The 12,278-nt window shown below is 46.0% G+C and overlaps 1 protein-coding gene across 1 annotated transcript in view; it reads left to right on the top strand.

Moving 5' to 3' along the window:
* Positions 1 to 12,278, top strand: part of Maco1 (macoilin 1) — a 61,047-nt gene that overhangs the window by 6,486 nt on the left and 42,283 nt on the right. Inside the window, exon 2 of the mRNA XM_051172084.1 lies at positions 11,667 to 11,808. Coding sequence (XP_051028041.1) covers positions 11,667 to 11,808 — 142 coding nt within the window. The remainder of the gene's footprint in view (positions 1 to 11,666; positions 11,809 to 12,278) is intronic.

Below are 12,278 nucleotides of genomic sequence, written 5' to 3'. Positions count from 1 at the left end.
CCTGGTCTACAAAGTGAGTCCAGGACAGCCAAGGCTAACACAGAGAGACCTTGTCTGGAATAAACAAACAAACAAACAAAAGAAAAGAAAGTAAAGCCCTTCAAATTGTTAGTGTTGGGTTGGGGAGTGGAGGAGGGGACATGGTCCATTTCAGCTTATTTTCAGAACCTTCCCCTTGTCTCCTTGTTGATTGCTTAGGGCCCTTCTTGAACCTCCGGTCTTGGAGATTAAATTAACTTTGGAACTTGACACTTTTACCAGGTTCTTATTCTTGCTATGTACCCTGTCTGCTATGGACTCATTTGGTGCCCTTTGAACATTTCCAGAGGCTTTTTCTAGAACTATTTCATATTTGTCCACTGGATTTCTGTATCTGTGTGTGTTGTTATTTTCTATGTTTCTATCATCTTGTGGAGTCTAGAAGATCAGATAAAAATCTCAGAAACACAAGGCCAGCAAAATGAGTTCAGAAGGTACAAGCAACAGTCACCAAGCCCCCAACAACCTGAGTTCAGTCTCTGGGGCTCACCTGGTGGAAGGGGAGAGCTGATTCCACAGTTGTCCTCTGACCTCCACGTACACATTACTGTACATGTGTGCGTACACAAAATAAAATCAAGCTGGGCGGTGGCACATGGCTCTACTCCCAGCACTCAGGAGACAGAAGCGAGCCTACAGAGACAGTTCCAGGACAGCCAGAGCTACATGGAGAAACACTGTCTCAAAAACAAAACCCAACACCCAAAGCCTACAGACCTAGTTAGGTGAGACACTGTAATTGAGCCACTTCTCTTCACAGTAGTGGCCTTCTCTTCAGACGCACTGACTGTGCTCTGGGTTCATGCAGTTTGGGTATAATTATTTCACTTGGACAGTTTTCAAGAGTTGGGTTCTGAAGAAAAAGTTGGCTGTGCAACAAGTGGCTCAGTGAGATGCTGTACGCAGGCAGAGCACACACCTTCACTGGACTTGTCATCATGGATCTCTTCCAACCTTGAGGTGACTGCTTGCTTAGCACCTCACCTTAGCACGTGCATCCTGGCAGTGGAAACAAGACAAACCTAACAACTTTTAAGGTTTTTTTTTTTTTTTTTTTTTTTAGGCTTTATATCTTTTGTTGTTGTTTGTTTTTTGTTTTTTAAAAGACAAGATTTCTTTGTATAACCTTGGCTATCCTGGAATTGCTTTGTAGTCCAGGCTGGCCTGGAACTCAAGAGTGCTGGGATTACAGGCATGCATTACCAACCCTGGCTGTGGCTTTATATCTTTAACTTGACAACAGCCTAACTGCTATCAGCTAGGGCTCAGTTCATCAGCCTTCCAAGACACCTTGCATAGCACATGGCCTTTATTCCTTTATAGTTTCTTAGCTGCTGCCATTAAGAACAGTGTGCTCATTTTGAGTAATAGGATCGTAGAGTCAGAAGCAATTTACCTGTCACTGCCATCTCCTCTGTGAGAATTCAGACACTTTGCAAATAGTGAACTGAAGTGGTGAAACTTGCCCATCTTACACAGATAGGTTTGTGTCACTGATGCATTTGAATACTTGTGATCCCAGCACAGGGGAGGTGACTGGGAATGACCTTGCTCTGTCTATAAATTATATTACTGCTTTGCTCACCTTTAAAACACCTTTAAAAACAAAGTAAACTGCCCTGTACTGAAGTCAGTACTTGGCCTGTCCTACAGGGAGAACACTTGAACACCAGAGGGAATGAATATCGTGGTGACAGTAGAGCAAGAATTTCGGTCTCAGGTTGGAGAGATGGCTCCATGGTTAAAAGCACGGCTGGCCTCGCACAGGAAGGACCTGCATTGGGGTGCCTAGAACCTCCATGGTGGCTCGCAACCACCAGTTACTCTAGTTCCAGGGGACCTGATGCCCTTTTCTGGTCTCCATAGGTACCAGGGCACACATGTCACATAGACATACACACAAACAAATGACTTATACAGCTGGGTAGTGGTGACGTTCGCCTTTCATCCTAGCTCTAGAGCCAGGCAGGTGGCGCTCTGCAGCCAGGACAGCCAGGACTACACAGAGAAAGACATGGACATAAAACATCAAATCTTAGAAGAAAGAATTTCCATCTCAAAGGAGAGAAACTGAGACAAGTCGTTCTCGCATATGAGCTGCTTTCTGTTCTAAGCTTAGCAAAGTGCTGCTTGTGGTTTACTGGTCATCACTTTACTAAAAGGAGAGGTTCTGTCTTTAAACATATTTAAGTTTTTTTTTTTTTACGTTTATCTTATGTGTTTGACTGCTTTGCTTACACTTCTGCATATATGCCACAAAAGTGCCTAGTGTCTGAGGGGCTAGAAGAGGGTGGCTGTCAGATCCCTTGGAGCTGGAGTCATGGGAGTTGTGAACTACCTACCATGTGGGTGCTGGGAACTGAACCTGTCTCTTATGGAAGAGCACCCAGTGTTCTTAACCACTGAGCTATCTTTCAAGTCTTCCCCTCTCCCTGCCAGAGACAGGGTCTCTCTGTGTAGTCCTGGCTGTCCTGTAGACCAGGCTAGCCTTGAACTCAAAGAGATCTGTCTGCTTCTGCCTCCCCATTGCTGGGATTAAAGGTGCGTGCCATTACTTCCTGGCTTCCAATTTTTCCTTTTTTTTTTTTTTTTTTTTCCCAAGACAAGGTTTCTCCGTGTAGCCTTGGCTGTCCCAGGCTCACTTTGTAGACCAGGCTGACCCTGAACTCAGCAATCTACCTGCCTCTGCCTTCCAAGTGCTGGAATTAAAGGTGTACGCCAACACCCCTGGCCAGTTTTTCCTTTTAAGTAACATGTTTTTCTGACACAATGACCGTGTTAGCTGGGCCTTCAGTACATGCATTGAATCCTTGCAGTCAGGAGATATAGGCAGGCGACTCTCTGTGAGTTTAGGCCAGTCTGGTCTACACAGAGAAGTTCAGGCCAGCCAGGGCTACAAGGTGAGACCATAGCGCAAAGAAAAAAAAAAAAAAAGAGATGGATATTATGGAAACTTACTCATCTTTTGTGACAGTTATTTTGTAAAGAAACTTTAATTTTAATTTTCTGTAATTTTATAGTGTGTTTACAATTAACTTTATCAACTGGAAATTTATAAAGATCTGTTTTTATTCTTTAATAAAGCATATTTGCTTATTAAAACAAACAAACAAACTTGGTTCTGGCTGAGCTATACAGAGAAAACCTGTCTTGAAAAACCAAAAACAATAAAAATGCCAGTCGAGGTGATGCACACCTTTAATCCCAGCACTCAGGAGGCATAGGCAGGCGGTTCTCTGAGTTCAAGGCCAGCCTGGTTTATAAAGTGAGTCCAGGACAGCTATGGCTCTGTTACACAGAGAAACCCTGTCTTAAAAACCCAAACAAAACTAAAAACAAGCCAACAAACCCACCCAACAACAAAAACATTGTTCTCTTAAAAAAACTTTATTAGATTTATTCGTTTCACGTGATTTGCCTGCATATAAGTATGTGCACCAAGTGCAGGCTTGGTGCTTGCAGGGTTCAGAAAAGGGCTTTAGGTCCCCTAAAACTGGAGTCACAGGTAGTTGGGAACTGCCATTGGGTGCTGGGAACTGCTGCAAGAGCACCAAGAACTCTTGACCACTGAGCTTTCTCTAGCCCCATAGGCTCACTTCTCTGCATGGCCGTTTCTGGTATTCATGTTGGCCACAGCCATCAGAATAAACACTTTTTCGCTCTGGTCTCTTTCAGTGATGCCTTAGCCTGTTACCTTTCTATTCCTCGGGTTTCTTTCCTGTAAAAGCAATGTTTGGGGGGGGGGAGGAATGGGAGGATACAAGGGATGGGATAAACATTGAGATGTAACAAGAATAAAATTAATAAATTAAAAAAAAAAAAGCAATGTTTGTCCTGCCTACTTCACAGTTGGGAGGAAAAAAAAATAAGATAATTAATATGCACTCATTTAGAAAACTTACAAGTGTGATGTAAATACAGGGTGTGATTAGGTAGATCATTATTGCGGCTGTGGGAATAGTGAATTTACTTATAAGTGGATTTCTCCTGCTTATACAGTATCAACATTGTTTGTTTGTTTGTTTGTTTTTCAAGATAGGCTTTCTCTGTGTAGCCCTGGCACTCTGTAGACTAGATTGGCCTCGAACTCAGAGATATACCTGCCTCTCCTGGGATTAAAGGAGTGCACAAACACTGCCTGTTTTAAAGTTATCTTTAAACTTTTCATTGTGTATGTTGCTAGCTCAGTGACTTTGTTTGTTTGTTTTGTTTTTCGAGACAGGATTTCTCTGTGTAGCCTTGGTTGGTGTGGACCAGGCCGGCTTCAAATTCAGAGATCCGCCTGCCTCTGCCTCTGCCCCTGCCCCTGCCCTAGCCCCTGCCCCTGCCCCAGCCCCTGCCCCTGCCCCAGGCCCTGCCCCTGCCCCAGGCCCAGGCCCAGCCCCTGCCCCAGGCCCAGCCCCTGCCCCAGGCCCAGCCCCTGCCCCAGGCCCAGCCCCTGCCCCAGCCCCTGCCCCTGCCCCAGCCCCTGCCCCTGCCCCAGCCCCAGCCCCTGCCCCAGGCCCAGCCCCTGCCCCAGCCCCAGCCCCTGCCCCTGCCCCTGCCCCTGCCCCTGCCCCTGCCCCTGCCCCTACCCCTACCCCAGGCCCAGGCCCAGCCCCTGCCCTAGCCCCTGCCCCTGCCCCAGGCCCAGCCCCTGCCCCAGGCCCTGCCCCCTGCCCTAGCCCTGCCCCTGCCCCTGCCCCTGCCCCTGCCCTGCCCCAGGCCCAGCCCCTGCCCCTGCCCCAGGCCCAGGCCCAGCCCTGCCCCAGCCCCTGCCCCAGCCCCAGCCCCTGCCCCGCCCCAGCCCCTGTCCCAGGCCCAGCCCCTGCCCCAGCCCCAGCCCCAGCCCCAGGCCCAGACCCTGCCCCAGCCCCTGCCTCCCGAGCTGGGATGACAGGTGTGCGCCATCGTGCCGGGCTCCAATTTTTTTTTAAAGAGGCTATGTATTGTCTTCTCTCTCCTATTTCACTTCTTTTTATCCCCAGCTCCATACATTCCATATTGTTCAAAGTATTTTGGGAGTAAGGCTGTTTCTTAGTGGGTAGAGCACTGTGTAAGCTTGAGGACCTGCGTTTAAATATCCTACTGCATAAAAGCCTGGCATGGTCACTGTGGTTATAACCCTAGTGCTGTGGGGTGTTGAGACAGGAGGATCACTGGGGCTTACTGGCTGCTGTGGGTTCAGTGAGAGACCCTGTCTCAAGACAGTGAGACAGCACGCCGAGCATCCTCTGGCTCCACGTGTGCACAGGAATCTACACACATATAACATGCATCACACCCATGAAGTGTTTTGGAATTAGAACTTTTAGAATTTCAAAGTCTCTAGTTGAGCTAGATCGCAGTGTCTGCTCTTGATAGCTCTGTGGTTTGTCCAGCTCGTCATAAAAGTACCACACTCTAAGTTTATAAAAGCTTAATTTAGTGATGCTCATTCTGTGCACTTGTGGAATTGTGAATAGAGAAGTCCCTCCCTCCCCCCGACCCGCGCGCGTGTGTGTGTGTGTGTAACAATATTTGAGACTGTAATTTAATTAGAAATGTGTTTTACTTGGTAGAATGCTAGTCTGGCATTCAGGAAGCCCTGGGCTTGATCCTTAACACTGCATAAACTAGGCTCAGTATAACCCTAACACTTAGAAGGTAGAAACAGGAGGATATGAAGTCAATGTCATCTTCAAATACATAGGAAGATCTAGACCAGCCTTGGCTAGAGATACCATCTCAATGCATAAATTAATATTATATAAATGAATGTATAACTTCCCTTTTGTCTCTTTCTTTCTTTCTTTCTTTCTTTCTTTCTTTTTTTCTGAGACAGGATTTCTCTGTGGAGCCCTGACTATCCTGGAACTTGTTCTATAGACGAGAGACGAGGCTGGCCTCAAACTCACAGAGATCCTCCTGCTTCTGCCTCCCAAATGCTGGGGTTAAAGGCATATGCTACCACACCCAGACTATAGGCAAATATGTTATTTCTTAAGTTTTGGAGATGTCTTCCTCTTTCTTTGAGATGAGGTCTCATACTGTTTCTGCATGGCTTTGTACATGGAAGTTCCTGCCTTGGCTTTCTGAGGATGTAGGATTACAGGCATGTGCTGGGGTGCCTGCTGCTGCTCCTGCCCCTCCTCCTCTTTTGTTAAGGATTTATTTTATTATTACAGCGTGTGTGTCTGAGGTCATCAGATCCCTTGGAGCTAGAGTTACAGGTGGCTATGAATCACCTGATGTGAGTGCTGGGCGTGAACTCCTGTCCTCTTCTAGAGCAGCAAGTCCTCTGAATGCTGAGTTTTCTCTCCAGCCCCTCTTGTTTATGAAGCCATGAGCCTCCATGAAGGCCTCACCCTGATGGCTTTCTCTAATCCCATTTATCTCTCTAAGGCCCCACCTCCAACTACCATTGATAAACGGATCTAAGGTTGAAGTTTCAATCATGCTGCCAGTGCATCTCAAATGTTAATATATGCACAGGCCTACGGAGCTGCTTAAAATAAAGGCTTAGGTTAAGTAGATCTGGACTGGGAACTGAATTTTGCTTTTCCAAAAAATGTCCAGATGATATTGATACTGCGGTGCAATTACAGCTGGCTGGTGTGAGACTTCAGCAAGTCAGACATTGTAGCAGTGCTGCATGAGAGGGAAGATAAAGGGGTAGGTAGGAAGGGTGCCACACACTGAAAGTGAAAGGCGACTCATAGCTGCCATTATGAGAAGACAAGGAAGCCTGGATTGGGACAGATGGCTACTAGCAGAGCATTGGTCTGCCTCAGGGAAAGGTCAGGGACAGAGGATGGATGGCCAGCCCATGGTAATTATGTGTGCTCCAGACAAGCAGCTGGTGACAGTGGACAGCTGGTGACAGTGGACTGCCCCTGGAAGGAAGACTGTTCACTACTCTAATTGTGGGTGGAGAATCCATAGATGGAGAGTATTGCTAGATGGATTCAAGTTAAAAATGGCTGTAAATGACCCTGAGAGGACTAGAGTAAGAAAAAGAAAGCTTGTAGTTAGGCTCTATTTTCAAAGATTCACCATGGTTAAGCTAAGTCATAGCATATATTTGTTCTTAATTTCAGTGGCAACTTGAATAGAAGCACACAATGCTATTAATTTTAGAAAATATTTTGCAGTTATGCTTTAAATTTTATTAATGATATTTTATAGTTACTAGTGTTAATCAGAAAATCAGGATATCATCAAATCAGCCATAAATTATAGAAAGAGCTGTGTATGTAAAAGTATATTCAATCATATTTTCTTCATGAATGAAAAGAAATGTTTTGAAACGCCCTTTGGGTAGCATCTCCTGTAATTTGACAGAAATCTCAATACCTTCCCCATCCAGAAGGACAGGGACTAAGAGGGTGCGCCTTTTCTGCTGTCTTGTCAGGGCAAGGGTTGCCATAGTGAGGCTGAGGCTGAGGGCCATTGAGCCAGGCAACTCTTATAAACTCTCCAGAACTCGGAAGATTAAGCAGCTCAGAACTCAAGACTGAGTCTAGGGAAATTCAGATTTGCTAATTAGCCCATCTCTAGATTTTACAAGAAACCCTCCTGAAAAGGGAGCCTAATTGTGGCATGTGTTTACTATTCAAATTTACTTTGTTGTTGCATGTGTTTACCGTTCAAATTTACTAAGCTGTCTTTACTTCTAAACTGAGACTCCTCAAAAAGTGATTATCAAAGAATATCAAAGATCTGAAAGTACCCCCAACCCCTTACTGGAAGTTCCAGAATTGAAAAAAAGAGTCACTAATAAAGACCATTTTTGTACTGCTTTACATTTAAATGATTAGGATATCACACATTATTCATCAGGCTGCTGTTCTGAGGACAGTGTTGTCCTGTTACTAAAGTGTGGAGCACTGCCAGCTGACCTGGGATCCTGCCATGCCTTGGGTGTCTTTTGGACAGAGAGCAGTTGGTAATACTGTTCATTTCCATCTGGGGATAATGACCAGCTTATTCAGCCACATTGCGGGGACAGCGCCAAGGATTGCTCTATCAGGCTAGAGGTGTAGCTCAGTCGTTAGGAGTGCTAGCTTTCCAGCCGGACAGTGGTGGCGCATGCCTTGGGAGGCCCAGCACTTTGGAGGCAGAGGCAGGAGGATTGCTGTGAGTTCGAGGCCAGCCTGGTCTACAAAGTGAGTCCAGGACAGCCAATATAACACAAAGAAACCCTGTCTCGAAAAAACAAAAAAAGTACTAGCTTTCCAAGCTGGGCATGGTGGCGCACGCCTTTAATCCCAGCACTCAGGAGGCAGAGGCAGGCGGATCTCTGTGAGTTCAAGGCCAGCCTGGTCTACATAGTTAGTCCGGGACAGCCAAGGCTACACAGAGAAACCCTGTCTCAGGAGAATTAAAAAAAAAAAAGAGTGCTAGTTTCCCATAAGCGGAGCACTGACTTAGGTCTCCAGTACCTCAACATGGAGTGTGGTGGTGCACACCTATAGTTATAGCCTTGGGACTGTAGGCAGGAAATGACAAGAAGTTCAGTGTCATCCTTGGCTACATAGTGAGTTTGAGGCCAGCCTCAGACAGAATACATGAGATTCTGTCTTAAAAAACAAACAAAACTAAAAGAAGGCTAGAGAGAAGGCTCCATGTTTAAAAGTGTGCACTGCTCTTCTGGAGTTTGGTTCCCAGAACCTACTTTGGGCAGGTCACAATTGCCTGTACCTCCAGCTCCAGGGGATCCAACTCCCTCTTTTTGTACCCTCAGACGTTGATTTCCCATGCACATGCCTGTATTCAAACATAGGCACATGCACATAATTTAAAAAGGAAACAAGGAAGAAAAACTTAACTACACTAGAAGACAAGGAGAGGTGGGATCCAGAACTCAGATGCAGATAGGCCGGCCAGCCATTGGTGGCGCGTGCCTTAACCCAGCCAGTGCTGGCCCATGCCTTAACCCAGGCAGTGGTGGCCCCGTGCCTTAACCCAGCCCGTGGTGGCCCGTGCCTTAACCCAGCCAGTGGTGGCGCACGCCTTTAAACCCTAGCACTTGAGAGGCAGAAGCAGGGCGGATATCTTGATTTGAAGCCAGCCAGCCTGGTCTACAGAGTGAGTTCCAGGACATCCAGGGCTATAGAAAAAGTCTGTCTCAAAAAAAACAAAACAAAATCAACCAAACAAAAGAATTCAGGTGTAGATTTGAATTAACATTTGCAAGATGGCTAAACAGGAAAGAAGTATGTAGGTGAGAGTAGGCCAGCCCAACAATCCCTTGTGAGTCTGTGGAGACAAGTATGCATTTCTCTTGGGTGACACCTAGGAGTGAGTGTCTGGGTCACAGGACTGGTACAGTTTTAAGGAACTGAGTGTACGCTTACCAGTTTACTAATAGAGAAATACATGTTTGTGCCTGTGTGTGTGTGTGTGTGTGTGTGTGTGTGTGTGTGTGTGAGAGAGAGAGAGAGAGAGAGAGAGAGAGAGAGAGAGAGAGAGAGAGAGAGATGCTAGGAATGGACCCCAAAGCCATCCACATGTAAGTCAAGTGCTTTGCCACTGAGCTATACCTCCATGCCTCCTGCTGACCTGCATTGCCTTTGGTCTATACTTGTGGGCAGGCTCAGGCAGTGGGGTGGGTGCCTGCCAGTCCAGGGCCTGGGTGCACTGGTTAATCTCGGGAAGCGCTTTCAGTTTGTAGGGGACAGACGGACTTCCTTTCCTGCAGCCAGATGTGATGAGGGATCTTGGTGAGACTCCTGCCCAGTGCTGCAGCGCCTAGGCTTTCTGTCTAGCTGGGCTCACTACCTCGTGGCCTCCTGTTGCTGCTGCTGTTCCTTTTTCAGTTTTGAGACAGGGTCTCTATGTAGACCAGGCTGGCCTTGAACTCACAGAGATTGGTCTGTGCTGAAATTAAAGGTGGATGCCACTGTGCCTGGGTCTTCTCTTTTCATTGCCTCTCTGCCCCGGAGCTTTCTTGCTCTCTAGATCCGTTAACAACTTCCTGAAGTTTTGTATGTGTTTCTGCCCTGCTTTTCCAGGATAGCTTTGAGCTTTCTCCTGAACGGTGTATTTTCTGTGAATGCTGAGTAGTATTACTCCATGTAGAGCCCTGAAATTGGGTTTCTTTCTTGTGTTGATCTACTGTTACGCTGAGTTGGCTGCTAGTATCAATCAAAATAGTTGGTGGTAATACCCACCATGAGTCTGGAGCAAGTGTGCATTTCCCGTGGAAATCATCCCCTCTACAGTGTGGAAGTTCATTCAACTGCGTACATTTTCACCAGTGCTCAGGTGTGGTCAGGTTTTGTTTTGGGTTTGGTTTTGTTTTTTTCAGACAGGATTTCTCTGGCAGTCCTGGCTGTAGTCTGGCAAGGAACTCACAGAGATCCGCCTGCCTCTGCCTACTGAGGGCTGGAATTAAAGGCATGTGCCACCATACCCTGCTAAAGTTTAAATTTTTTTAAGGGTTTTTATTTAGGTATACAGTGTTTTGCCTGCATTACATGTACACTTGCATGTCAGAAGAGGGCACCAGATATCTTTACAGATGGTTGTGAGCCACCATGTGGTTGCTGGGAATTGAACTCAGGACCTTTGGAAGAGCAGCCAGTGCTCTTAACCTCTGAGCCATCTCTCCAGCCCTAAAGTTTAATTTTTTAGGATAGGGTCTCTCTATCCCATGATTAGCTAGAGCTTGCTGTGTAGCCCAGGGTGGCCTCAAATGATTTTTCTGGCTTAGCCTTGTGCTGGGATTGTGAATGTGTGCCACCATACCTGGTTTAGACATCTTTTTAAATAGCTAACTTTGCTCTGCTCTGGAGTGAACAGATTGGGAACATAGAAATAGAGGGTGATTAGCAGGTAAGCGCTTCAGGCTTTTATTACTCATCATGCAGCTGATGAGTGGAACATGGAGTCTTAGATTATATGAAAGATAATTAAGAAACAACAACTGTGTTCCCACCTCATTTTGAGCTCAGTACAGTGGTGACAGATGCGTGTTAACCGGCTTCTCAAAGCATGTATCTCTTTACCATGAACAGGAAGGAACTCGGATGACACATTTTCATCTCAAGTCCTGAATGTTTGAAGACTTCTCCTTTAAAAGACTTCTGTGCCCTCAGTCTTTAGGAGTGACTGTGTCTGCCCCATGAGTTAGCTGTAGCATATTTCTGGGAAGTCTGTTATGTTTTGTTTGGTCAGTGCAGATGAATGCTGTACAGAGAAGCTGGAGAAGAGAGAGAAGCAGAGATCCTTGAAGCATGCAGAGGTGTGCAGCAGGGATTCCCAACTCCCACAGGTGTGCAGGGCCAGGAAGCAGCACATCGGAAGCCTTTCAGCTGTGACAGTTTCTTCTAATGAACAGCTTAAAAGCTATCCTGAGAGTGTTACAGTACTTTAAAGTCATACACTTAGCACATTTAAAAAAAAAAAAAAATAGTGGTGAGATTCAAGTGTTTTTCCTCCATCTTAAAAGGAACTGAGCATGTTTGGTTGTCTTGACGGTTTTGAGACTCAGAGTCAAGGAGTCTTTTACAATCCAGATAGGGCACAGAAGCTGCTTTCTGAGCTTTAATCTCCACTGTGTTTATGGTAAATGACATTTTCTATCCATTTTGAACAGAAACAGTGCATTCCTATTTCTGATTCTTCATGCGTGACCTTGAATCCCTTGTTTTTGTATTTTGCAGTACATTTTTATACCTGAAATTCCTGGTAGTGTGGGCACTTGTCCTCCTGGCTGACTTTGTCCTGGAGTTCCGATTTGAATACCTATGGCCGTTCTGGCTTTTCATCAGAAGTGTCTATGACTCCTTCAGATACCAGGGACTGGTATGTTTCTATTGCATGTTCTCCAACTGGGAGAGATTTAGGAGAATATGTTTATTGGTTGATACTGACTTGTTTTAAATGGATTTTATTAGCAATAAATTAGCTATTAACAACTGAAGTGCCTGAGTTGGAAGGAGCTAACTGGGCCTGTGGATTAAAACTTGGCTGTTCTAAGCCCACTGATCAATGGTTCTGTTTTCTCCTCCTTTCCCACTTGAGTGGAGAGAAGGAACTGGGTGAAGGATTACATTGCCTACTCTTACTCTTACTCTGGAGTGCTCTGTAGCAGGGGTTGTCATTGGTCTCAGGACTCTTCTTTTTTTTTTTTTTTTTTTTTTTAAGGTTTTTTGAGACAGGGTTTCTCTCTGTAGCCCTGGCCGTCCTGGAGCTCACTTTGTAGACCAGGCTGGCCTCGAACTCATAGAGATCTGTCTCTGCCTCCCAAGTGCTGGGGTTACAGGCCATGTGCC

This window comes from Acomys russatus, chromosome 29, assembly GCF_903995435.1.
Source record: "Acomys russatus chromosome 29, mAcoRus1.1, whole genome shotgun sequence".
NCBI classification, from domain to species: domain Eukaryota; kingdom Metazoa; phylum Chordata; class Mammalia; order Rodentia; family Muridae; genus Acomys; species Acomys russatus.
This window is presented reverse-complemented; position numbering and strand designations above follow the sequence as displayed.